Below are 27513 nucleotides of genomic sequence, written 5' to 3'. Positions count from 1 at the left end.
GAATGATGATTATGTATCTACCTTATATTTAAACTTTATCTATATAACACGTACACAATGATTGGTGTTACTGAGTAGTATTTGGTGTACCCATCTTCTCCATTTAAGTCCAATTTGTCGGAGCTTTCAATTTCATGATTCATATGTTGAAATAAATAGGCAATGAATATAATAAATTCACACATGAACAAATATTTTATTACTTGTAAATTACGAATTAATTGATTAAATTAAAACTTTTACATAGTGTCAAAATTCAGATTGTTAAGAACTTTTAGGAACATAAACAATTTTAGCATAAAAAGTACATCTTAAATTAAACTCAAGCTGAAAAGTATTTATTTAACAATATTGTTATAAGATTATCCATCTCGTTTTGTTTAGAGGACTTAAGGGTCAATAAAAGGTGCGCAAAAACTAACTTAGGTTTTTTGCATTGGTTGACACCACCTTTTGGACCACGACAAATCTTAGATTACATTTCACATCCTAAATGTTTGCCTCACTTTTCATTTTAGTTCGCCCCTTTAAGTTTGTCCTACTTTAATTTTAGTTCATTCCCTTAATTTTGCCACATATATATATAGTTATTACTTATATGAACCCATTGCTCTACTCTTACACCAATTACAATTGATACCATCATTCTTTTATCTCATGAACTCTTTCCAACCAAATTACCAATGGAGCAAAAAAAATAAGAAAGAGAGGTTAGAGTATTTGATTTTTTTTTATTCCCTTTATCCTTGATTTATTACATCATTTTATTTTATCACAATTCACAAATCTAGGGCTTCCGGCCGGATGAGGATTCCTTTTCTAGCCCAAACCACAAGGAGAAGCTATTAAATTATCTTATTTATATTTAAATATCAAAATAAAGTAAACTTTTAATCTCCAACAATGTGGAACAAAACACTTTCTCAAAATAGAATAATTAGGAAATACCGAGTAAAATTTTCTACCGACTTTGCTTTGTATTACTTCCAACAATGTATACAAGATTTGATCTCATATCCTAGATACATATAATTCAGGTTATAACTCTTGATACAATAAGGTACATAGACAATTAATTTGAAAAGGAGGGAATATTAACACCTCATGATGAATGAGAGAGCACACGACCAACCTCGACATAACGACCAAATTAAAAGAGAGTAATTTACGAGCCAATGGGGTTTGCCAAACTATCTAGGAACTCTGAATCGAAGCTTCTCTCTGTCCTTCTCTCTTTCTCCACTCTGTAAGCAGCTTACCTTGTTTTCTTTTCCTTTTTTTCTTCTCCTCCCTTTTTGACTTTCCATTTTTATTTCCCATTTTTCTGGTAATCCCACGCGATCTCATTTCCTCCTACTTACCCATCCTTCGTTTGATTTTTAAGCTTTATTATTTTCAGATTTCAACTCTTGTTCATCTTTGTCAATTTCAGCTCTTTGGTGAGTTCCCAGCTCTTATTTTATTTGTTTTTGCTTCAATTTTGCTTGTTTTTGATGTGATTTTTTCTGGGTCTGCTTTGAAAATGTGATTGGTGAAGTGGGGTTTGTGAATTTGTTGTTGGGTAGTTGTTAATTTGACATAATAGTTGGTTTTGTGCATCGAATTTTAGTGGGGTTTTTGTTGATTGTTATTTGTGTTATTGATTGTGTTTATCATGATGTTCAGAAAAATGGGGGAAAATTAGATTTGATGGAGATTTATGTGGTTGTTGGATTTTAATTAAGGTTTTCTTAATTAATGATTTTCCTCGTGTAATCTCATATTCTGCCTAATTTTCTGTATTGGATTTTTATTTTTTAAATTTTACTTTGTGTTATATGGAGACTTGTTCAATTTCATGTCAAATTTATGTGTGTTTTATCACATAAATGAGTCTCTTATTTTATTTGAGCTATGAATAAGTGTACTCATTGTACTTGTGATTAGGGATTATCTTCTTATTCATGTTATTTAGGATTTGTATATGTAGGGCTAATTGTTCCTTGTGTTTACAGAATTGTTTGAGTGTGAGGATCAAGCATTATGCGTGCCACGCCATTGTTAGCACAGTGCATACCAGGGTTGTTGCCCCATGATCGAGGAAATCCCAGCATCTCTGCTGTTTCAGACAGAGATGCACAATTTACTCCACCCGCTGTTGAAATTCTCCCATCAAAGGTGAGAATTATGTTCAGTACCTTTTGAAGAACTCGGTGGAAGTCTGTTACTTTATAAATCTTTTTGTTGCCTGCTTTACCTGATGATGAAGGTGTTGATAGATACTAGGATGCTTCACTTTTGAAATGATTTGGGTGTCCGGCAGCATATTGACTCGCTTGTTATCTTATCTCAGGTGGTACAAGCTTCCAAGGGTGATGGAGAGAATGCTGATGGACAAGAACTCCATGCATTCAAGGTTTTTCCTTGGGACTTGTTATCAAATATTTTTGTTTTGTTAAATTTACATTGGGCAAGTATAAAAGTTAAGGTTATTTGGTATACCATACTGGTTGTATTTGGAATATAAAACTTCTTCTTAGGCCCTATTGAATTCATAAATCATCTAGTAAAGCAGACATCGAATGCATAGGACATTTCAGTGTAGTATGTGATAGAAATATTGAAGAGTATTTATGCAAATGTCAAAGTCTCCTAGTATCTACGTAGTTGGGTGAGGGGATAGGTTTTTCTGCCCTGGTGATGAATTGGAGTTGTGCCAATTTTTGTGTGTTGGTCTTGGCCAACATATTGTTTTTTAGATTTGCTTCGAAGTGATTGGTTGGCGTTGCAGTTCAATTTGAATAAATCCAAACTTTTATACTTGGATATTTAAAATTTGTAAGTTGGAGTGCTTTATTGTGATCAAAAAACTGTTAAAGTAGTAGTACTAAGTTACTAACATGTAAGTTCATCTGAATGACTGTATGCATCTAGCAACCTTGCCTCTTCTGATTTTTCACTTCTAACTGAGCAGTGTTGAAGGACGGTTATTAAATTATTACTATCTTATCCAGGTCTGCCCTAGCTCAGGACTGTGTGTCCTAGATCTATGAAACTAATGAGTTGCTTGTGTATTGCAGGGAAAGATTAATGTTGCAGATATAGTTGGTTTCAGTGGGCTTGAAACAATATGCTCAAAAATGGATGGTAAGTGAATTGATGCTTTTATAAAGTTCTAATGTCCTCTGTAGCCTGTAAATATGCTTCTTTTAGTTTCTTTTTTTGTTGATTGATATAAATTTTTTATTTTTTTAAAAAAGGTCAATATAAACATTTATTATAAATAAATATAAGTTTATCTTATGTGCAGCATCACTCAAACCCTGGGATAGTTCGTTTGATCTTGTAAATGTCCTTAAACATGAGATCCGTGATGGGCAATTAAGCTTCAGGGGCAAAAGAGTGCTTGAGGTGTGTATATAATGGGCAGAAAACTTTGCTTTATTAGAAGTAATGTTATTTTTTTCCATTTGAGGTTTTGTACAAAAAATTTCAGTCCAAATCCTTCGCTGATTTCTTGGGGACTATCTTTTTCATTTTCACTCCGATTGAATTGATCTCTCTACAAGTTTCACTTCAAAAGTTGATAAATTTTTATTTTTCTTGTGACAGCTTTCCTGCAGCTATGGGCTTCCTGGTATTTTTGCCTGCTTGAAGGTATATATGTATTCTATTTGATGAGCTTAGCTAATTTCATATCTTTCCATTTTTTTGCTGCTGGAATGATGTTCCACCACACTTCAACTACATAACCTGAATATTTTAGATCCCTATATCTGGATGAATTTTGAGGAACCTTGTGAATATTTTTTCCTTGTCTGTGATGTACTTTGATCGGTGAGATCTGTGCTCTTTGTTTTTTCCATGATAATATATGGGAAGCCTTTTAGTGATGTCATTTGATCAACGATAGGATGATAGACGTTTATAAATCCGATCAATTTCCTGCTTTCCGCTGTGTTCTATTTCGCCATTGCATAATTGCATTCCGGTTGTTGCCCTACTAGACAATCCAAGAGCCCTGAACCTGACTTTAAGTAGTGGGAAAGCTAGTATATATCCGTATTATCGGGTTCTGACACCAATTAAGTTGTATATTCTTCTCTGCGCCTACTTTTGTCCGTTTTGGTGGTGAGTGACTGGGTGAGGATGTCATGCAAGTAAACTATTAGATTCTCAGCCCTGTTTCGGTGATCATCAATTAACAGTTGTTTTACCCATTGGATCTTGAGCCTGTGCAGAAATCTGTAGACTATCAATCCTCTTGTATGGAATATTTTTAATAGAGCTAGGAATAAGACCATGAGACTGAGTGGGGGGAAGGGGGCCGAGGGGAAGCTGGGGGGATTTCATTCGATTACTTTGTCCACTTGGTTTCTTTGAAATTCCCAAAAACATTGTTGAATTTTCATAGTGGCACTATTTTAAGCAAACATGATTTGAGAAACTAGGGTAAGATAATAATCTCATGTTTGTTTTTTTTTCTTCCCTGAGATCAAATATATGGACAGAACAATTGCAGTAGTGTCTATAACTCATCAACTGTCTTGTCACCAAATGCAGGGTGCATGTACTGTGCATTTTCAAGACATAAATGCAGAAACTATTAGATGTGCAACCATTCCCAATGTCCTGGCTAATTTGGAACATGCTAGAGACCGACAAAGTCGCCAACCTGAGGGGCCTGTGACTCCATCTAGGCAACCTTTGGCTCCCGCTGTGCATTTTTATGCTGGGGACTGGGAAGAGCTACCCTCTGTCTTATCTGTTGTGAGAAATGATGCTTTTGAAGCTACTCCTGGAATGAGTATGTGCTTTTCAGAGGATGATTTTAATGATGGGTGTAGTAGCCAAGAAGGCAGCATAACTGGGCTAGAGTCCTCAACAAAACCGAGGCGTTCTAGGAAGCTTTCTGGAAGCCGAGCTTGGGAAAGGGCTAGTGAATCAGATCATGGAGATTGTGGTTATGATGTTGTTTTGATGACTGAGATTCCTTGCTCAGTAACCTCTCTGAAGAAACTCTATGCACTGATTAAAAAGGTTAGCTTCTTTCGTTCACTATTAATGTTTCTTATTAGTTTGCCTGGTTCATTTTGCAACGCTCTTAAATTATGCTGTTTACTGAAACACTTTTACTGCGTTTTGTTTTACCAGTGTCTTAGGCCTCCTTATGGAGTTCTATATCTAGCAACAAAGAGGAATTATGTTGGCTTCAACAGTGGAGCTCGGCATTTGAGAAATATAGTCGATGAAAACATTTTTGGAGTTCATTTAGTCAAAGAGATGACTGATAGAGAGATTTGGAAGGTCTTTCACAAATAAATACTCATGCTAACATGAACTGAGTATATTATTGATTAGAGATTTGAGATACAAATTTTCCCCCCTTTCCTTTAGGCGTTTGTATCTGTATAATACGTACTGCAGATATCGTTCCTTCATTATTTTGCTTAGTGATAGTGATAAAGAAATACAAGTATGAATTTCAAGGTTAGCTGAGCTGATCTACGTTGTAATTCCCTCCATTTAGATATCGGTAACAGGTGTAAATAGGTTTTGGCTGTGCAAGAAAAATTCTAGCAGTATTCCACAAATTCCATTACTGATGTAAGAAGTATTATTATTCTTTCGCCTTTATACCATGCTCTTCTAGTCTTCGGTGCTGTAACTAAAGTGATAATAAAGTCATCTATCCCAAGTAAATTTACACATGAAACTTATAATTCTAAATTTCTAATGGTTCCAACGAAGGTTTTATGCGTTTTTGCTCCGAAGGACTGCACAAAAGTATAAGTTGCTTGAGAAAATGTTCGAGTTATGTACTTCACGAGCCACATTGTTTGTAAATTGTAACCTTAACCTTTGCTCAAAATCTCACAGTTGATGTATCATGTATGTAGCAAAGGTCGAAGGCATAAAATTGGCATGACCTGTTGCTCAAACCCAATAACCCTCCCTGTTGTTCCCCCTTCACCTTAACCAGTCAAAGGCGAAGGGATCCTGTGATTCCTGTCTAATTGAGGTGAAGGTCTTAAATAGTTATTTTTGGTTGTGTGTTTGACGATTCCTTTGTGCATTTGCTCATTTTCTCAATGTAATAGTTCCCTACTACAGAAGGAAACTCATACTATCACAGATAACCAAAACGAAAGAAAAAAAAAAAAAAAAAAAGGATGTTGAATGATTGAGTTTACATGATATTTACATGGTAATAGTAAGCAGTATATATTACTGAATTAGGCTTTATATGAAATTTACAAATCAACAGTAATTGTTAAAGCATACATCCTACAGTAAATTTTTTAATAAACTGCACTCGTTCAGCCTTTTACCTGAACCTCAAAGAATCTGACCATATATCTCGCCTATAACTGGAAATTGGGTTGCTCAAAAGAGAAATCTAAACAATACAAATTTGTTGGAGAAAGATTCTACAGCATACTTGAGGAGTATGGGTTAATTAAGGAGTATTGTAGGACTGGCAAAGTAACTGAGTTTGTAAGAAAGATGATTGACTACTGCAAAGTAATCCCTCTACGCTGTTCATCAACCAATCTTCTCCACGCCATCTTCCCACAATGAATCAGTGTCAACGCAGCCATAAAATACAGCAAAGGAATGGAAATGATGCACCCACCAGGAGCAAAATTAATGAGTGTCTGGGAAAAAAAAAAAAAAAAAAAAAAAAGAGCCAAGTCTTTTTATTTATGTCAGCAGATAAACCACAATATAGTACAGTAGCTTGAAACACAATAAGATCTAATGTCAGGGCAAACAAAATACTGAATTAATTTCATAAAATTGCAAAAACACTCCTATATAATATCACCCAGTTTTCAACAATAATTACATTACTAAATAGAAAGTTGCCCCTATCTGTCTCTATGTTGACAAGCTAACAATTATTGCTCCAAAAACCACAACTTTTTTTAAAAAAAAAAAAAATTGTTAAAATCTCCAACAAAAGTATAGATGTCTCGGAGAGTCAAATTTACTTTGATTAATGTATATACTCGTATTAGAACCCAGTAATTTCATACAACTTTTAGCATATGAGGAATGATTTTACTGAAGTATTTATTCGAGTGCTATGTTACTCGGACTCTTCATTTCACCTCACGTACCGGTGTCGGACCCTCGACATTCGGACATGGGTATGACACCCAGACACTTCACTTTTAGTTCAAAATCATGGAATTTTTTCACAAAATAGCCGAGTCGGACGCTTGGACATGGGTACTCGAGTCCAAGTAACATAGTTCGAGTGGATATATGTCCACTCTTTGAAAAATGTCCATCCCCCATCTTCCCTCCCTCATAATGAGGTGTATGAAGGTGTACAATAATCCTCTTCTAACCTTCTCTCTCATCTCCGACAACTCTATCCTAAACCCTGGCCAACAAACAACACACTTCCCACCTATTTATTGTTCTGGTAAGATAAATCCATGACCAAATGATTTGGATCCCAGTACATGTAATGCCTTACACAACTATCACAATTTCACTTTCTCAGCAATACTACATAATGCTTAAGTTATTATGAACAGCCATAACAGAGACCATATAACAACAAAATCATCATGTTATGCTAATAGGAATATTGTCACACATGTCATGCAGAATAATGCGCACATTATTCGTTATACCACAATATATGAATGTATATTCGCTGAACTAAATTGCAGGGTGTGCAAGTATACCAGCATTCCGGCAATCAGATGAACTGTAGGAACAAAATACTGATCAACTCTCTTCGATTCAGCATATCCGTTGAAGGCAATCACCATTGAGAATGTATGAATGGTAACAAATGCAAGAGCAATAATAGCTGCCATGTACAAATCAATAATATGAGTGTTTCAGATGATAACCAAAGTATATCAACAGAGTAAAATAAACCTCATAGCTGTTTATTCCTACCCCATCAATACAGACACTAACATAAACAACCTTTAAAACTAAAAAAAATTACAGGGTGTACCTTGATGTTTGACTAGATAAAAAGGTATATTTCACCTTGAAGGTATTATACAAAAGTTATCCATGTTTTCAAGTTAATAAGATATAGTCAATAAGAATTACTTTTTACAATTTAGAAGCATTTGAAATATGATTATAGGGAAAAGAACAGTCATGAGTCTCATGACTTTTTAATAAAATTTTGTTTAAATGCATAATAGAAAAAAAATCTTACAGAGGTTGAATTTCTGTAGCAACATATTCATAGTTATACAATCCCCTACCACCAATACTATGTATACATATAATTTTAAACAAAATACTACGTAGTTCTTTTTGATGGAATCTATCAGTTGTATTTAACTATTTATCATTTCTTTAGGATGAGAAAAAACTGTGTACTTTTTCTAAATGTTGGGAGAGCCACTGTATTTTAGGTCATCTAATAGAAACTCCTTCCCCTCCCTCCCACACAGCCCTCAGTAGCACCAAAAGAGAGATTAAAGGGCCTCCAGCAACTTTACCCATTCATATGTATGCACAAACTGGAAGGAAAATCAATTCAAATCTGACTAACCCGAAATAAGAAAGAAAGGCATCCATGTGCATCTGTCAGCATAGTAAGTTGCAGGTCCAAATGAAGGTGTCAAGAGGCTAAGGCAGAAAAAAACAGCATGAGCCACACCATGACCTAAGCCACCAGCTGCTTGCAATTGATTTGAAGAAAAAGCATATGAACTGGATTAGAACTATTAGTCTGTTCAACAAAAGCACAAGATATACTACATATTTATATCATGAAAAAGACCCCCAGAATAGGAATAATTAATATATATACATAAAAACATCAACACGCTTGTTTTCTTAATGCACTACAGTTATTGTCTCAGAAATACAAAGCCACAAAGGGCACAAAATATAAAATCAGCTGCTGGAGATTAAGTATTGTCACTACTGGCCATATTTTAGCATAATTTAGCAGGATAATATTATGCATTTAAGTCTCCACGAAGAAGATTTGAATCCAGACAATCAGAAATAGACTGGCTTCTACCCAAAACTTAGTGGATAGAATATCTAGGGTCTATAGTTTAAAATCCCCAAGACACCCTCCTAGCTAGTTCTGACAACCACAAGTCAGATTTTTTTCCCTGACCAGTTATTCCTAAAGCAGCATCTGCAAAAGTTAAATTCAAGAACAAATCTACTACCTACTTCCCAGCTTCCCTCCTTTCCCCAAAGAGATATATAGGCGAACAATTTAGCAACTTAGTTCATAACTTAAACCATATATTGAGGTCAAGAAAAAAGAAAAAAGGAGAAACAAAAAAAAAAAAAACAAAACAAAAAAAAAAAACGAACAAACACACACACAAACATCACAGAAACCAACAAAATTGGAAACAATAATAATTCACAAGGGAAAACAAATCCATACAACATTTTTGTGATTTTTGTGGGATCAAAGTCCAAAGAGCATGTCAGATTACCATAGCAACGGCTTCATTGGCACTTATCCATATTACAAAATATTACCTGCTTACCTAAAGCAATTTGCATCTTATCAGTCAGAAACAGGCGAGGTTTCGAAAGCCTATCAGCAAATGCATCCAACATGTCCTCCAACCTCCTGCGCAAGGTTTACATGGAAGATGATGAGTGATGATCCCAAAAAAAAAAAAAAAAAAAAAAAAAAAAAAAAAAAACAGAAGTATCAGTTATCATTTTATTAAATTCCATCTTCCACATAGACCCCACACCCCAGCATGAAAGGAAAGTGTCTTTTTAGAGGCTAAGCTATATTGAATCAGCTGTTCTTAAATGATCAGACCAAAATATTCGAAAATAACACTAAAGAACATTCAACTGAAACAACCTACAAAAACTTCAGAAGTATACTTATAGGTTCCTCACTCCAGAGGCAACTAATACACTAAATTATTGCTCTTTTTATCCTTTTCTTTACACATAACGCAAAACATGCAAACGATTATGCCCACCACTTTATTTTCTTATAGAAAACAGAAACGAAAAAAAAAAATTAATGGATGAAAATTTGAAAGACATAGCAAAGAAAAAGGTAAGATGTACTATGGCTCTATCAGAGTACTCTCCCCTTGCCAAAGAGATAAATAACTCAAAAATACATTAGAATCAGTACATGTACATGAGACGCAATATACAAGGAAACATAGTTACATACAGGTAAGCTTTCCATAGAAGAATACGAAGTCCTTCCTGAAAGCAAACAGATGTAAAGACAAGAATTGCATATGGCCACCACGCTGTCGACTTGAAAGGCAAAAAACCCCTCCAAAGCCCTGAAAGCATAATCAAACTCACCAGCCATAGTAGTGTGCTGAAAATCCAAATAAAAGACAAGTGAGACAAAATTGAGGGCAACATTTGTCCATTCATTATCCTAACAGAACCCAGATACTACTTTAATGCAGCTACTTACAAGAACTCAAATAATAATCTAACAACCTTCTAGTCTGGACAATGGAGATTTAAGTATTGTATGACAAAGGCACACCATCATGGCTTCACCTTAAGTCACTCTAAGTCTCTAACTATATGAAGTACAATTATAATAAGCTTAAACAGATCCAATAGTTGATTGGCCTCTAAGTTAAATATTTTCCATAGGATCAGAGCATTATATTTTCACATCTAACTCCTTAGAGTAACTTCAATTTTCAGAAAAGAAAACTGAGCACCCTCAGCTTAAAGTAACCTCAATAATAAACCAAAACCTTGAGCATAATTATATTTTTCAGCTGTAGTATAATGGAAACAACTCCAATGATCGTCTAAGTTAATTTAGGCTCAGATATAGAAAATAACTTTTTTTTAAAGAAATCACTCTGCTAATACACCATAGAAACACAGATATAGACTCTAGAGAACAAATGTCCACAACAAAAGCTAACATTTCAAAATTGCTGCATAATCTGGTGACGAAATTGCTGCAAACATATCTGCTTACGTTATATATCGCCCCTCTTCTTGATACCATAATCTGGTGTATAAGAATATCTGCTTGAGGACAACTTTGTAGTCAAGCACTAGTGACAAATATTAACTAAGTTTTCAATATAGCAATAAAGATCAGCTCTAAATAAACAATTCCCAATTTTCCAGCTGGAGTAGGAAGTTGCTAAGCATTAGTCAGAAATCCTGATGGAAGGTTTCAGTTCCTAATAAACTAAAAGTTAGAATTAGAAAGACTTATTTGGTCAGTTTGTGAAACTGGAAAGATTAAGTCAGTGGATAGTTCCTGCAACTAACTAACATGAAGTTGGAGTTGCTAGCGGTTGTGGACACGATAAAAACAATTCAATAATAATTTAAGTAGACAAATCAATTCCAGAGGAGCTCTACAAAGAAAGGTAATGCCTCTTCTTTATTAACAGCAATTGTTCCACTAAAATGTCCTTGACTTCTCTTTTTGTTGTAAAGTAGTAAGTCAGTCAATTGCCTCAAAAATAAAGGGTCTGACTGAAAAACATTTTTTGATTGCAAGGTTAAGGCTAAAAGAGCCTCTTTGCAGCTGCTTGGTTAAGGCTGCAGTATATCCAACCCTCTCTTCCTCCCATGATCCTATCCCAGCTTAGAAAGAAACCTCTTTAAAAACACTGGAATGTTATGGTAAGCCATAGGTGGCTATTTAATACCTTGGATATGGAATGGTATGGACGTATGGTAAGCAACAAAGATCATAATCTCCATGTGAAATCTTCAGATAACTAAAAAGTTAATCTAAGGTGGCTATTCAATACCTCTGGACTCTAGTTGCTGAGAAGTGGATCTAAGGCGGCTATTCATAGTATTTAATACCTCTGTCTACTAAGATGTAAATCAAGGTTGCCATTAAAAACCTCAGGTAAGAACTGAATCTAAGGCGGTCATTCAAATATTCATTACCTCAGGTGAACTACTCATGACTGCTCAGTTCGTTCCCATAAGACTGAGTTTTTCTGCTTAACTAGTCCCATGCTCCAAACTTCAAAAATTGTCTGCCGCTGTCTCCAATTCTCCAACTTTGCTACTAAGCGAAAGATAATATGCCTAAATGAATTGAATAGCTCGAAGATCTCAATGACTCAATCCTATAGTCAGTCCAAAAACAAACCACAATTCTTTAGAAGAGGGATATCTCTTTGATCATTCCACACAAAAACCTTTAGGCATTGGGAATGGGTAATAATGCCTTAAATAGGAAGGAAAACGCAACCAGTAGACATGTTTCACACAAACTATCTTTACAGAATACCACATTAAGAATAATCGCCTAGGCTAAAAAAAATAAGATACACATTGGAACCAACAAAAACCTCTCTGGCTCATAGCTCCTTTCTTTCCTGTATCACAAGAATTATTTCCCCTATCTCAACCAAACAGCAAGCAATTAACCATCAAGCACGGTTTCATTGTTATCTCTGATCTCATTCTTACTGTCTATAAGTAATTAAATTTAACAATTGGGCTGTATTATTTCACTGTACTGTAGGTTCTCGAAACATTGACAAAATACCATAAAAACCCTAAGACCTGCTGAAATGATGTAATATACAAATCATCACAACTCAATACAAAGAAGAACCTCAGCCAAACAATCAACAAAAGCACAAAACTCATTATAAATAATAAAATGTAACAATTAAACAGAAAATTAATGAACCAACAACATAGAAGGCATAGAAATGTAATAATTACTTTAGTTTGCAAAATCACTAATCTAATACGAAGTACATACAATTAACATAGTAATTTCAAAAATTAAGGATGATTGAGAACATTGAATAAAACCCATTAAAATTGAAAATTACCCAGTTCATTTTCTGGGTTCAATTGCATAAATTAAAAATGAAATGAAAACCAAAAAGGAAAAAAACAAAAATTGGAGAGAAATACCTGGAGAGAACGGTGAGGATCAAGAAGGGTTTTTTGGCGATGACAGAAATAAAGAGTGATAGAGAAGGGCCTAATGCTATTAATGCATACCCAATACCTGCTGCTACAGTCATCTCTTTCTTCCTCCTCTCTCTTTCACTTTCTCTCTTTATTTCTGAATTCAATCAGATGAACAAATTTGCTGCCTTGTGGAGAAAATGGAAAAAATACGGACAAAGTTTGTTTATTTATTTATATTTAGTATTTAAAAATATTTAAATACTAAAAAAAAAATACAAATACCATCATTCTATAACGTTTCCCATCTTCTTCATCTTTTCAACCAAAAAAGTCACGTGTCTAAATTTTTCTACCATCTGTACTCCTTCATTATGCTTCCTAAACTTTTCACATTTCTTAAAATAAATACAGTATTAATATTAACTAGTCTTTTGGCCCGTTCGATGCACGACTTGTTACTTGAGTTAATTATTTTTGATTAGGGGATTTTGCTCCCACCAATCACAATGCGCCACGTAGGCCAATCAGGTCCTGCCAAGTGTCCCCCAGTTGGAACTATCAGGGTTTGCCACGTGGCACACGCCTATTCGTCCACCCTGGACCTATTATGTCATGACACGTGGCATCCTCCATGCCTAATGGAGAAACCGGCCACCTAGGCCCAACTTCCAAGGGAAGCCCAATCAGCCCTTGGTTAACCTAAACCTAGGATTGGCACGTTTCCCAAGGTTATAAATACCTCCCTTAATCCTCATTAAGGGGGATTACGCACATTTAACACTCTCACCTAGAGAGACCCAATCACTTTTATTTCCGCATTAATTACTCCTTAATCAAGTACTAACTTGACCGTCGGAGGCGGATCTCCAATCATTCGGAGCATCCGTTTGTTTTGCAGGTACAGGCGTCCGGTTCCAGTCTCGGAATTGTAACTCTCCCGCAGGACATCAGAAAACCCCGAAACATTTTGGCGCCGTCTGTGGGGAGAGTACTTCTGAGATGGCATCCACGTCTGTACCGACTCCTGAAGAGAGGCGTCCCCTAGACGATCCTCAAGTTCAGTCGGACCATGATACTGAGGAAGAATTTGAAGTTGAAGCTCATACAGCTTCAGACTGGACCCTAAGGGCCCGACGCACCCGTCATACCGAAAGGAGGGAACGGGAACATCTTCAAACTGGACTTAGTGATCCAGCAGGCGCACCGCCTGTTCAGCAGCAGCCGGCTGATGGGTCTGCTCCCATTACAAGGAACGAACTCATGACCTTCATGAGGGGCTTCAAGGGAGAGATTCAAGAGTTGCTCAACAAGAAGCCTGCTCTGGCCAAGGAACAGTCGGCTAAGAAACCTTCCACTTCAGGGAAGAGGAAGCCAGTTCAAGGGCGAGAGGCGACCCCTCATCCTAACTCTAGGAAGCGGGAGCCGCCTGCCCTTGATTTCACAAAGTACCGCTTTCCTACTCCAGGAAAGAGGAAACCTGTTCGTCATATTCAGGCGGACGGGTCGAAGAAAACATACACAGATGCTCGGCTATTGCTAGAGCAGAAAAAGAATGACCGATTGTCGGAGTCGGCCTCTACTTCAAACTTCCAAGACAGTCTGAGCAATACCTCGATGAGGCATACTCAGTCGCATCATGAGAGTCAGTCAGGCGGTACCTCCCGTCAGTCCGGCTTTCATAGTGACCAGGCGGTACCAAACTTACCATTTGTACCGCAACAACAATATTTTTTGCAGCCACCTCTGTTTGGTGGGCATGCAGCAAAGAATGTCCAACCTATGGACTGGCAACTACGGTTGCTTAGACTTGGGGAACAGCCGTCGGCCTTCTCCAAGGAAATTGCTGAAGCCGCTCAGCCGGCCAAAGTGAAAAATGTATTAGTAGGCGCCTATGACGGCACTACTAACCCAGAAGACCATTTGATGGCATTCACCAACCTGATGTACCTTCAAAGGTTGGATGATCCCACTTGGTGAAAGTGTTTTCCAGCGACTCTCAAAGGAATCGCACAACAATGGTTCGGCAACCTGCCGACTGGTTGTGTGAATAATTTCAGGACGCTTGCTTACTTATTCACCTCCAACTTTGCCATGAACATACCTGCGAAGAAGACGACCCTTGATTTAGGAACGATTCAGCAGGGCGAGAAGGAGGGGCTTCGTTCTTACATCAGGCGGTTTAACCTGATGAGAATACAGATTCAAGGGTTACCGGATGAGGTAGCCTATACTGACTTTTTCAGAGGCCTCAAAGACGGATCGACATTCAAATTTGATTTGGTCCGAAAGAGGGTGGCGACTCTTCAAGAGGCCTTGGTTGAAGCGGAAGCCTATATACAGGCGACTGATCTTTGTAGTACAGGAAAACAGTCGGACGGGAAAAGGTTCGACAAAAGAGAAGGACGACAGAAACAGTCGTCGAATAAAGATGAGAAGAAGAGAAAAGAGGTTTGGGCGGCTGATTCCTCTAAACAGCCGACCCAGAAGAAGAAGAAAGAATTCAAACCATACTCCCCAAAGTATGCGTTTAGCAAGGATAGCCAAGCTATCCTAAAGGAAATCAAGGGACGGATCTCAATTGAAAAGCCGGTCCCCATGAAGGGTTCTGCAAGCAACCGGAACCAAGAAAAATTCTGTGATTATCATGAAGATGTTGGTCATCACACCAACGAATGCATCAGTCTCATGCGGTATCTGGACCGCCTGGCTGAGCAAGGCGATCTTGACCCTTATGTCAAGAAATCTACGGGGAACACTTCCTCGAAAAAGCAGTCGGCCAAAAAGAGTGAACAGACCGACAGCTCTGATACAGATGATGCAGTCGCCTACACCATTGCAGGCGGCTTCTCAGGAGGCGGCCCCACTATTAGGGGCAACAAAGACAATATCAGGCGGCTAGATGTAAATTCCGTTCACCAAGAACGGTCCTCCAAAAATTCATTTCCTGAGATTGTCATCACTGAAGAAGATCTAGGAGGGGTAAGGGGGCCGCATGACGACCCTATCGTTATTGAATGTAAAGTGGCCAACCAGAGAGTTGGTCGAATCCTTATAGATACCGGAAGCTCCTCTGATCTTATCAGTAGCAAATGTCTGTCAAAACTAAAATATCAGACTAATTGCATACATCCGGCATCCCACCCTTTAGTAGGGTTTGGAGGAGGAGTCGTCCACCCAGTGGGACGAGTGGATTTACCCATCCGCCTGGGTGAAAAAGGGGAAGGACGACACATGGTAGTCCGGTTCCTAATAGTAGAAGAACTCTCAGCCTACAACATGATTCTGGGACGACCAACCCTGAATAATTCCAAGGCTGTTATAATCCCATCTCTTATGTTGCTCAAGTTTGAGAGGGATAATGGAACAGTCGGGTCCCTAAAGGGAGATCAGAGGATGGCCCGAGAGTGCTATCTCTCGGATATCAAGCCCACTGTTATGGCCGCTGGGTCAAGTGGTGGAAAAACAGACCTTGACAATGTCAAGGAAAGTGCGCCTGTTCAAGAAGCAGGCGGCAAGAAGAGAAAGGCAGCCCAGACGGGGGCCGCAAGAAAAGACAGAAAATAGCAATCATTAGCAGAGGAGCGGTCGGACGAATTCCGCCCTCAGCCGGCTGGTGAGCATACGGACCTGATCTTAGACGACTCACGTCCTGACCGAACAGTCAAAGTTGGGACGACTGCTCTGAGAGTCCTGGGTGACGATTTTCACAAACTATTGAAAGAATACAAGAACATCTTTGCATTCGAAGTCCACGAAATGCCAGGCATTAGTCCTGACCTGGCGGTACATAAACTGGTTGTGGATCTGAAAAAGAAGCCGGTAAGGCAGAAAAAACGGAACCATGGCGAAGAAAGAAGTCAGGCGGCAGCCGTCGAAGTTAAAAAACTACTTGATGCAGGGTTCATTCGGCAATGTTACTTCCCAGACTGTGTTGCAAATGTGGTGCTTGTTAAAAAGCCGAATGGCACCTGGCGAATGTGTGTAGACTACACAGACTTAAACAAGGCGTGCCCCAAAGACAGTTACCCTCTGCCTAAAATTGATAACCTGGTCGACTCAACAGCCGGCCATGCTTTGATGAGCTTTATGGAGGCCTACTATGGTTTCCATCAAATTCCTTTATGGAAGAAAGATCAGAAGAAGACGGCCTTCGTCACTGATCAAGGGTTATACTGTTACACGGTCATGCCGTTTGGTCTTAAGAATGCCCCGGCCACCTTCCAGCGAATGATAAACACTATGTTCTTTGATCAGATTGGGAGAAACGTCGAGGCATACATCGATGATATGATTGTCAAGTCTAAGCTTCAGATAGATCATCTGTCGGACCTCCGAGAAACTTTCGCCACACTTAGGCGGCACCATGTCATGATCAATCCCAAGAAATGTGTATTTGGAGTTGAGTCTGGGAAATTTCTCGGATTCCTTATCAATCAGAGAGGATTAGAGGAGAACCCTGAGAAGGTGCAGGCGGTCATCGACATGCAGTCGCCTCGTACCGTCCGAGAGGTTCAGAAGTTAACAGGTTGTCTGGCGGCCTTGGGAAGATTTCTAAGCCGATCAGGCGACAAATGCTTATATTTCTTCCAAGCCATTAAGAAGAAGGCAAGGTTTGAATGGGGGCCGGATGCCGAGGCGGCCTTCCAGAAATTGAAAGTTCACTTACATTCCTTGCCGAGGCTGGTCAGCCCTTTGCCCAAAGAAGTACTCTACATGTACCTGGCCGTCTCTGATCATGCGTTAAGCGCTGTTCTTCTTGCTGAAAGAGACGGCTGTCAGCTACCGGTCTACTTTGTCAGTCATGTACTAAAAAATGCCGAGTTGAGGTATCCTTTAGTGGAGAAATTTGGTCTTGCGCTCTTCATGGCTGTTAAAAAGTTGAAGCCCTACTTTTTGGCACATGCAGTCGTCGTGTATACAGATCAACCTATCAAGCGGCCACTGACCACCATGGAGTCGTCAGGCCGGATGATCAAATGGGCCATAGAAATACAGAGCCTCGAAGTTACTTTCGAGCCTAGAAAAGCAGTGAAGGGGCAAGCCTTTGCTGACTTTATTGTTGAGATGGCTCGTCCCCCTGATTCTCGAGATCCAGACCAAGTCTGGAAGGTACCCACCGCTTGATACCTCTACTACTCAGTCACTTGGCGACTAGGTAACAATTATGTTTACTTGGTCACTCCTTAAAAATTTAGTATGAAACTAAAAAGGTGCTCATACAGCGCCTGTTCACAAAGGATTAAATGTGGCGGGGAACAGTCGGCCTGGACCGACTAGAGTCTCTAGCTTAAAAAACAAAAAAACAAAAAAGGCAGGTAGGAAACCACCTTCCTACTTGGTTGAAGGAGATCCAGTCTTTAAAGTGGCCGACTGATCGCTTAGCCTGGAAACAGACAACCAGTCGTCCAGGGGCATAGGTGGCGTGACTAACTACCTTGTACCTGTCCGCAACTATCGGCCATGCAAAACAGTCGGTATAGTATGCAATTGGATATCAAAGTTTCGATACTTAGCAAAATCGAAACAAATTTAAACGAAACATTTTTTGCATAAACATTCATACCCCCGGCCCCTTGGCCGGGTAAAAGATACAAAAGAAGCCGGTCATTAAGACCGGCAAAATATTCAAAACCCCGGCCCCCTGGTCGGGTTAACAGAAACAAACGGCACGCAGGCCGTGAAAAGAAGACATAAAGCTTAAGAAGGGGGCAGATCTTCAATAGTAGCAGATGCCGCCTGGTCAGCACTCTTTTTGCTGGACTCGGCTTCAGCTGCATCCTTCTTCGATGCATCTCCCCCAAGCGGCACAAGCGCCACTACCGGCTCCTCCTCCTCCAACGCCTCGTCCTCAGCAGCCGCCAGGATCTCTTGATTATATCTATCAGAACACTGGCGGTACGTTTTTTCCCAAGAGGAAAAGTCGGCATTGGGGAAGAGGCGGCCCCAGGTCAGGCGCTGATTTGAGCAGAGTCTTCCATCATCTCTCGGACCAGCTCCTTCTTTTCTTGCTCGGCCTTTGCCGAGAGCTCCTCAGTAAGACTCTTCTCCTGGGTCACCAGGCGTTCCTTAACGTGCGCCAAGGATTTCTCCAAGGTGTCGTATGAGGACATTTTTTGGCGAAGAGGTCTCAGCTCGGCCTTGAGATTGTTGATGGTCGCCTCCAGCTCATTATTTTTCTTCTGGGCCGCCTCTAACTGAGCCCGGATAGCAGAAGTAGCCTGCGCCTAATAATAAAGAATATCAATTGTCAAAACCTCATTTTGGGCAATTTGAAACATTGCCTTATCACAGTCAGAGGCGGCCATAGCTTTTGCAGCCTTTACCTCTTTGTTCTTCTTGTCAAGCGGCTTGCGAAGGCCGTTCACTCGGAGCAGGGCCTAAGTAAAAGGGAACAGGCGTCAGTTTTCAAACAAAAAACAGGCGTCCTGGAACTTAAATAACCAAAAATATGCTAAGTATACCTCAGCAAGGACCCCTGCAATTCCGTCAAGGTCAAGGGTGCCGACACCCCTGACCGCCTCCCTCTCAGCCGGAGGGAAGGCTTTGATCATAGATTTGGCCACCTCGACCAAGTCTGGCTCCTGAGGGCCGGCTGCATCAAGCATAAACAAACGGGTTAGACCTAGTAAAAAAGGGAGCAAGTCTAAAATTCACAAGGACAACTTCATACTTCTAGGTGGCCCGATTGGAGTTTTAGAAGGAGTGGACGACTGTTTCTCAGCCACCGCATGTTTCCTGGCAGAACCAGGAGAGCTCGCAACAGTCGTCCTCCGAGTCTTGGAGTCCGGCTGTTGGGAAGAAGAGGCTCTTGGAGTGCCCGTCTGAAAAAAAAAAAAAAAAAAAAAACACTCGGTCAGTATATGCATAAACCCAACTCCAAAAAGAGAGTGAAAGGTTCGGAGCTCACCAAGGGCGCCCCCTTGTTGGGGGAGTCGGTTGAGGATTGTTGCATGATGGAGGCTCGCAACATGGCCGCCGCAGTCTTGGAGGCGGTAATTTTGCTCATGGCGTTCGCTGCAAAAACAAATAGCAAAGTTAATAAAAAGTCATAACAGTAATGCATGGAAAAACAGAGTATTCGACAGGCCGGCTACCTCTTGAACACCGACTGCTAAGGCCACAGGCGGCCAGAAAGTACTCGTCATAGAGCCATTTGAAGCTCGGGACGCAGTGCAGGGGTACTTGCTCTCGTACTCCTGTAGTAGAGTCGACCCTCGACTCTACTTTAAAGAGTCCTTTATCCAGGATCTCTTTCTTGGCTTTGGGGGGAACAGGCGGCATGCTGCGGCCGCCTGCAAGAAGAGGCGGATTCCTGTTCCACTTGTTGAAGCGCTTGTTCAGCTCTGTGTCTGAACTTTCAATGATAAGGAAGGTGTTTCGCCAATCCTTCCACTTGTTTGCTTTACCTCTTGTCATGAGGTAGCCTCTGTGGCTCGTCAATTGATACCAGCCGGTACCGCCTGCCTTAGGGGTCCGGCTGAGGTAGTTCATGTGGGCGAAAGCCTCGAAGTTTGGCTTCACCCCGTGCAGTTCGCACCCGGCCACATAGCCGAGTACGTTGACCCAGGAGTTCGGGGCTAACTGCCATAACCCCAACTCATACCCATCCAAGATCCGCTGAACAGCCGGATGTAGTGGGAAGCGCAGCCCAGCCTTGATGGCCGCCTCGTAGCAGCCAAAGCAGGCGCCATCATAACTAGTACCAGCCGGCCAGACGACTGTGTCTTCTGGATCCGGCACGAAAACTAAAAAGTCGGGGCCCATTGTGTGGTTCGCAATAAAGCTCCCCACTTTCTCTTGCATAGCCGTGATCCGGCCCCGTGGGACAGTGCAGTAGTAGGGGGTATTTTGCTCTCGGTAAGAGGCGGATGGTTCCGCCCAATTGTCCCCCTTCTCAACTGCGTGAGAAAGCCTCGCCTCTTGTAGGCGGCTGTTTTTCTCTTCTGTGTCCAGAGAAGTATGACCAGAAGAGCTAGATTCGGATTCGTCCTCTGACGAGTGCGAAGAGGACAACTCCTCCCTTCTCCCAGAGGGGTCCGCCTTCTCTCTTTCAAAAGGGGCAGGAGAGAATGTAGACTTGTCAATTGTAAAATTGGAAGGGGTCACTTTGACTCCTCCCTCAGAACTGTCGGCTTTCAAGCCGCTTTGGTTCACTTCCACATCTGGTGCCTGGTCAGATGTTTCACTAATCGGCACCCTGTGGGAGGAGCCGTCTGAGTTCGAAATCCTAACAGTTCTTTTTGTTCTGGCCATCATGTTCTTCATAGACACAGAGACAGTCGGACTTTGTATAAAGGGCAAAGATGGGTCCGGAAAAGGGCAGGCGGCACTCCTAGTCCTAGATTCAGCCGTCCCCGGTGACCGGCTGATCACTAACCTAGGTCGTGTCGTGTGCTTCCGTGGTGCCATTTCAAAAAAGAATAAAATAAAGAGAAAATTAAGAGTAAGAGAACCGACGGTTACCTGAACGAGTGAAGTTGACGGAGTTCTGGAAATCCTGTGTAGTCGGCTTGTCAGAGCAGGCGGTAGGCAGAAAGGGTCCGAAATGTCAGAGCAAGTTCAGGGGTCCGAATGTTCTCTCTAAAAAGTTCTCAAGTGTGAAAATGACTGAAGTCAACACTACCTTATATAGGCGAAGTGAGAAGGCGAAGGGTCACTTTCAAAATTCAAAATTTGGGCGGGAGAATCTCTCGGCCTTTCGCCGAGTGACACCTGTAGCAGGTCGTCGCCTGTTATAGTGCGACACCTGTCACAGGTAACACGTGACCAGTCACGTGCCACCTGTGAGGGGCAAATGATTAGGGGATTTTGCTCCCACCAATCGGAATGCGCCACGTGGGCCAATCAGGTCCTGCCAAGTGTTCCCCAGTTGGAACTATCAGGGTTTGCCAAACTATCAGGTTTTTTGGCGATGACTGAAATAAAGAGTGATAGAGAAGGGCCTAATGCTATTAATGCATACCCAATACCTGCTGCTACAGTCATCTCTTTCTTCCTCCTCTCTCTTTCACTTTCTCTCTTTATTTCTGAATTCAATCAGATGAACAAATTTGCTGCCTTGTGGAGAAAATGGAAAAAATACGGACAAAGTTTGTTTATTTATTTATATTTAGTATTTAAAAATATTTAAATACTAAAAAAAAATACAAATACCATCATTCTATAACGTTTCCCGTCTTCTTCATCTTTTCAACCAAAAAAGTCACGTGTCTAAATTTTTCTACCATCTGTACTCCTTCATTATGCTTCCTAAACTTTTCACATTTCTTAAAATAAATACAGTATTAATATTAACTAGTCTTTTGGCCCGTTCGATGCACGACTTGTTACTTGAGTTAATTAATTTTGATTAGGGGATTTTGCTCCCACCAATCGCAATGCGCCACGTGGGCCAATCAGGTCCTGCCAAGTGTCCCCCAGTTGGAACTATCAGGGTTTGCCACGTGGCACACGCCTATTCGTCCACCCTGGACCTATTATGTCATGACACGTGGCATCCTCCATGCCTAATGGAGAAACCGGCCACCTAGGCCCAACTTCCAAGGGATGCCCAATCAGCCCTAGGTTAACCTAAACCTAGGATTGGCACGTTTCCCAAGGTTATAAATACCTCCCTTAATCCTCATTAAGGGGGATTACGCACATTTAACACTCTCACCTAGAGAGACCCAATCACTTTTATTTCCGCATTAATTACTCCTTAATCAAGTACTAACTTGACCGTCGGAGGCGGATCTCCAATCATTCGGAGCATCCGTTTGTTTTGCAGGTACAGGCGTCCGGTTCCAGTCTCGGAATTGTAACTCTCCCGCAGGACATCAGAAAACCCCGAAACATTTTGGCGCCGTCTGTGGGGAGAGTACTTCTGAGATGGCATCCACGTCTGTACCGACTCCTGAAGAGAGGCGTCCCCTAGACGATCCTCAAGTTCAGTCGGACCATGATACTGAGGAAGAATTTGAAGTTGAAGCTCATACAGCTTCAGACTGGACCCTAAGGGCCCGACGCACCCGTCATACCGAAAGGAGGGAACGGGAACATCTTCAAACTGGACTTAGTGATCCAGCAGGCGCACCGCCTGTTCAGCAGCAGCCGGCTGATGGGTCTGCTCCCATTACAAGGAACGAACTCATGACCTTCATGAGGGGCTTCAAGGGAGAGATTCAAGAGTTGCTCAACAAGAAGCCTGCTCTGGCCAAGGAACAGTCGGCTAAGAAACCTTCCACTTCAGGGAAGAGGAAGCCAGTTCAAGGGCGAGAGGCGACCCCTCATCCTAACTCTAGGAAGCGGGAGCCGCCTGCCCTTGATTTCACAAAGTACCGCTTTCCTACTCCAGGAAAGAGGAAACCTGTTCGTCATATTCAGGCGGACGGGTCGAAGAAAACATACACAGATGCTCGGCTATTGCTAGAGCAGAAAAAGAATGACCGATTGTCGGAGTCGGCCTCTACTTCAAACTTCCAAGACAGTCTGAGCAATACCTCGATGAGGCATACTCAGTCGCATCATGAGAGTCAGTCAGGCGGTACCTCCCGTCAGTCCGGCTTTCATAGTGACCAGGCGGTACCAAACTTACCATTTGTACCGCAACAACAATATTTTTTGCAGCCACCTCTGTTTGGTGGGCATGCAGCAAAGAATGTCCAACCTATGGACTGGCAACTACGGTTGCTTAGACTTGGGGAACAGCCGTCGGCCTTCTCCATGGAAATTGCTGAAGCCGCTCAGCCGGCCAAAGTGAAAAATGTATTAGTAGGCGCCTATGACGGCACTACTAACCCAGAAGACCATTTGATGGCATTCACCAACCTGATGTACCTTCAAGGTTGGATGATCCCACTTGGTGCAAGTGTTTTCCAGCGACTCTCAAAGGAATCGCACAACAATGGTTCGGCAACCTGCCGACTGGTTGTGTGAATAATTTCAGGACGCTTGCTTACTTATTCACCTACAACTTTGCCATGAACATACCTGCGAAGAAGACGACCCTTGATTTAGGAACGATTCAGCAGGGCGAGAAGGAGGGGCTTCGTTCTTACATCAGGCGGTTTAACCTGATGAGAATACAGATTCAAGGGTTACCGGATGAGGTAGCCTATACTGACTTTTTCAGAGGCCTCAAAGACGGATCGACATTCAAATTTGATTTGGTCCGAAAGAGGGTGGCGACTCTTCAAGAGGCCTTGGTTGAAGCGGAAGCCTATATACAGGCGACTGATCTTTGTAGTACAGGAAAACAGTCGGACGGGAAAAGGTTCGACAAAAGAGAAGGACGACAGAAACAGTCGTCGAATAAAGATGAGAAGAAGAGAAAAGAGGTTTGGGCGGCTGATTCCTCTAAACAGCCGACCCAGAAGAAGAAGAAAGAATTCAAACCATACTCCCCAAAGTATGCGTTTAGCAAGGATAGCCAAGCTATCCTAAAGGAAATCAAGGGACGGATCTCAATTGAAAAGCCGGTCCCCATGAAGGGTTCTGCAAGCAACCGGAACCAAGAAAAATTCTGTGATTATCATGAAGATGTTGGTCATCACACCAACGAATGCATCAGTCTCATGCGGTATCTGGACCGCCTGGCTGAGCAAGGCGATCTTGACCCTTATGTCAAGAAATCTACGGGGAACACTTCCTCGAAAAAGCAGTCGGCCAAAAAGAGTGAACAGACCGACAGCTCTGATACAGATGATGCAGTCGCCTACACCATTGCAGGCGGCTTCTCAGGAGGCGGCCCCACTATTAGGGGCAACAAAGACAATATCAGGCGGCTAGATGTAAATTCCGTTCACCAAGAACGGTCCTCCAAAAATTCATTTCCTGAGATTGTCATCACTGAAGAAGATCTAGGAGGGGTAAGGGGGCCGCATGACGACCCTATCGTTATTGAATGTAAAGTGGCCAACCAGAGAGTTGGTCGAATCCTTATAGATACCGGAAGCTCCTCTGATCTTATCAGTAGCAAATGTCTGTCAAAACTAAAATATCAGACTAATTGCATACATCCGGCATCCCACCCTTTAGTAGGGTTTGGAGGAGGAGTCGTCCACCCAGTGGGACGAGTGGATTTACCCATCCGCCTGGGTGAAAAAGGGGAAGGACGACACATGGTAGTCCGGTTCCTAATAGTAGAAGAACTCTCAGCCTACAACATGATTCTGGGACGACCAACCCTGAATAATTCCAAGGCTGTTATAATCCCATCTCTTATGTTGCTCAAGTTTGAGAGGGATAATGGAACAGTCGGGTCCCTAAAGGGAGATCAGAGGATGGCCCGAGAGTGCTATCTCTCGGATATCAAGCCCACTGTTATGGCCGCTGGGTCAAGTGGTGGAAAAACAGACCTTGACAATGTCAAGGAAAGTGCGCCTGTTCAAGAAGCAGGCGGCAAGAAGAGAAAGGCAGCCCAGACGGGGGCCGCAAGAAAAGACAGAAAATAGCAATCATTAGCAGAGGAGCGGTCGGACGAATTCCGCCCTCAGCCGGCTGGTGAGCATACGGACCTGATCTTAGACGACTCACGTCCTGACCGAACAGTCAAAGTTGGGACGACTGCTCTGAGAGTCCTGGGTGACGATTTTCACAAACTATTGAAAGAATACAAGAACATCTTTGCATTCGAAGTCCACGAAATGCCAGGCATTAGTCCTGACCTGGCGGTACATAAACTGGTTGTGGATCTGAAAAAGAAGCCGGTAAGGCAGAAAAAACGGAACCATGGCGAAGAAAGAAGTCAGGCGGCAGCCGTCGAAGTTAAAAAACTACTTGATGCAGGGTTCATTCGGCAATGTTACTTCCCAGACTGTGTTGCAAATGTGGTGCTTGTTAAAAAGCCGAATGGCACCTGGCGAATGTGTGTAGACTACACAGACTTAAACAAGGCGTGCCCCAAAGACAGTTACCCTCTGCCTAAAATTGATAACCTGGTCGACTCAACAGCCGGCCATGCTTTGATGAGCTTTATGGAGGCCTACTATGGTTTCCATCAAATTCCTTTATGGAAGAAAGATCAGAAGAAGACGGCCTTCGTCACTGATCAAGGGTTATACTGTTACACGGTCATGCCGTTTGGTCTTAAGAATGCCCCGGCCACCTTCCAGCGAATGATAAACACTATGTTCTTTGATCAGATTGGGAGAAACGTCGAGGCATACATCGATGATATGATTGTCAAGTCTAAGCTTCAGATAGATCATCTGTCGGACCTCCGAGAAACTTTCGCCACACTTAGGCGGCACCATGTCATGATCAATCCCAAGAAATGTGTATTTGGAGTTGAGTCTGGGAAATTTCTCGGATTCCTTATCAATCAGAGAGGATTAGAGGAGAACCCTGAGAAGGTGCAGGCGGTCATCGACATGCAGTCGCCTCGTACCGTCCGAGAGGTTCAGAAGTTAACAGGTTGTCTGGCGGCCTTGGGAAGATTTCTAAGCCGATCAGGCGACAAATGCTTATATTTCTTCCAAGCCATTAAGAAGAAGGCAAGGTTTGAATGGGGGCCGGATGCCGAGGCGGCCTTCCAGAAATTGAAAGTTCACTTACATTCCTTGCCGAGGCTGGTCAGCCCTTTGCCCAAAGAAGTACTCTACATGTACCTGGCCGTCTCTGATCATGCGTTAAGCGCTGTTCTTCTTGCTGAAAGAGACGGCTGTCAGCTACCGGTCTACTTTGTCAGTCATGTACTAAAAAATGCCGAGTTGAGGTATCCTTTAGTGGAGAAATTTGGTCTTGCGCTCTTCATGGCTGTTAAAAAGTTGAAGCCCTACTTTTTGGCACATGCAGTCGTCGTGTATACAGATCAACCTATCAAGCGGCCACTGACCACCATGGAGTCGTCAGGCCGGATGATCAAATGGGCCATAGAAATACAGAGCCTCGAAGTTACTTTCGAGCCTAGAAAAGCAGTGAAGGGGCAAGCCTTTGCTGACTTTATTGTTGAGATGGCTCGTCCCCCTGATTCTCGAGATCCAGACCAAGTCTGGAAGGTACCCACCGCTTGATACCTCTACTACTCAGTCACTTGGCGACTAGGTAACAATTATGTTTACTTGGTCACTCCTTAAAAATTTAGTATGAAACTAAAAAGGTGCTCATACAGCGCCTGTTCACAAAGGATTAAATGTGGCGGGGAACAGTCGGCCTGGACCGACTAGAGTCTCTAGCTTAAAAAACAAAAAAACAAAAAAGGCAGGTAGGAAACCACCTTCCTACTTGGTTGAAGGAGATCCAGTCTTTAAAGTGGCCGACTGATCGCTTAGCCTGGAAACAGACAACCAGTCGTCCAGGGGCATAGGTGGCGTGACTAACTACCTTGTACCTGTCCGCAACTATCGGCCATGCAAAACAGTCGGTATAGTATGCAATTGGATATCAAAGTTTCGATACTTAGCAAAATCGAAACAAATTTAAACGAAACATTTTTTGCATAAACATTCATACCCCCGGCCCCTTGGCCGGGTAAAAGATACAAAAGAAGCCGGTCATTAAGACCGGCAAAATATTCAAAACCCCGGCCCCCTGGTCGGGTTAACAGAAACAAACGGCACGCAGGCCGTGAAAAGAAGACATAAAGCTTAAGAAGGGGGCAGATCTTCAATAGTAGCAGATGCCGCCTGGTCAGCACTCTTTTTGCTGGACTCGGCTTCAGCTGCATCCTTCTTC

General features: G+C 41.8%; 2 protein-coding genes across 3 annotated transcripts; one reads left to right on the top strand and one right to left on the bottom strand.

Annotated features, from left to right (window-relative positions):
• The first annotated feature begins 1105 nt into the window (after positions 1 to 1105).
• Positions 1106 to 5652, top strand: LOC110689272. Of its 2 annotated transcripts, none has more exons than XM_021866024.1 (9): positions 1106 to 1246; positions 1385 to 1439; positions 1995 to 2157; positions 2333 to 2395; positions 3060 to 3126; positions 3290 to 3390; positions 3592 to 3636; positions 4543 to 5019; positions 5134 to 5652. In XM_021866024.1, the coding sequence occupies exons 3-9, from the start codon at positions 2023 to 2025 to the stop codon at positions 5299 to 5301; spliced, it is 1056 nt and encodes a 351-aa protein (XP_021721716.1). In that variant the 5' UTR covers positions 1106 to 1246; positions 1385 to 1439; positions 1995 to 2022; the 3' UTR covers positions 5302 to 5652. The 2 variants fall into 2 exon arrangements, with proteins under 2 accessions (XP_021721716.1, XP_021721717.1); XM_021866025.1 differs by having other exon boundaries at positions 1114 to 1246; positions 1400 to 1439.
• Positions 5653 to 6179: 527 nt separating this feature from the next.
• On the bottom strand, positions 6180 to 13064 carry LOC110689273 (gamma-secretase subunit APH1-like). The gene is made up of 6 exons (XM_021866026.1): positions 12859 to 13064; positions 10145 to 10300; positions 9486 to 9571; positions 8519 to 8644; positions 7683 to 7810; positions 6180 to 6638 (listed from the first exon to the last, which is right to left on the bottom strand). Exons 1-6 carry the CDS (start codon positions 12969 to 12971, stop codon positions 6495 to 6497), a joined length of 753 nt encoding a protein of 250 aa, XP_021721718.1. The 5' UTR covers positions 12972 to 13064; the 3' UTR covers positions 6180 to 6494.
• Positions 13065 to 27513: the final 14449 nt, after the last annotated feature.

This window comes from Chenopodium quinoa, unplaced genomic scaffold, assembly GCF_001683475.1.
Source record: "Chenopodium quinoa cultivar QQ74 unplaced genomic scaffold, ASM168347v1, whole genome shotgun sequence".
In the NCBI taxonomy this organism is placed as follows: domain Eukaryota; kingdom Viridiplantae; phylum Streptophyta; class Magnoliopsida; order Caryophyllales; family Amaranthaceae; genus Chenopodium; species Chenopodium quinoa.
This window is presented reverse-complemented; position numbering and strand designations above follow the sequence as displayed.

Bases quoted from the DNA above. Each gene is read 5' to 3' on its own strand.
- LOC110689272 (XM_021866024.1), top strand. From the start codon at position 2,023: ATGCGTGCCACGCCATTGTTAGCACAGTGCATACCAGGGTTGTTGCCC. The intron at 3,391-3,591 runs GTGTGTATATAA...TTCTTGTGACAG, and splicing joins GGGGCAAAAGAGTGCTTGAG to CTTTCCTGCAGCTATGGGCT. The intron at 3,637-4,542 runs GTATATATGTAT...CACCAAATGCAG, and splicing joins GTATTTTTGCCTGCTTGAAG to GGTGCATGTACTGTGCATTT.
- LOC110689273 (XM_021866026.1), bottom strand. From the start codon at position 12,971: ATGACTGTAGCAGCAGGTATTGGGTATGCATTAATAGCATTAGGCCCT. The intron at 10,301-12,858 runs GTATTTCTCTCC...TTGGATTTTCAG, and splicing joins ATCCTCACCGTTCTCTCCAG to CACACTACTATGGCTGGTGA. The intron at 8,645-9,485 runs GTAAGCAGGTAA...AATTGCAAGCAG, and splicing joins TAAGATGCAAATTGCTTTAG to CTGGTGGCTTAGGTCATGGT.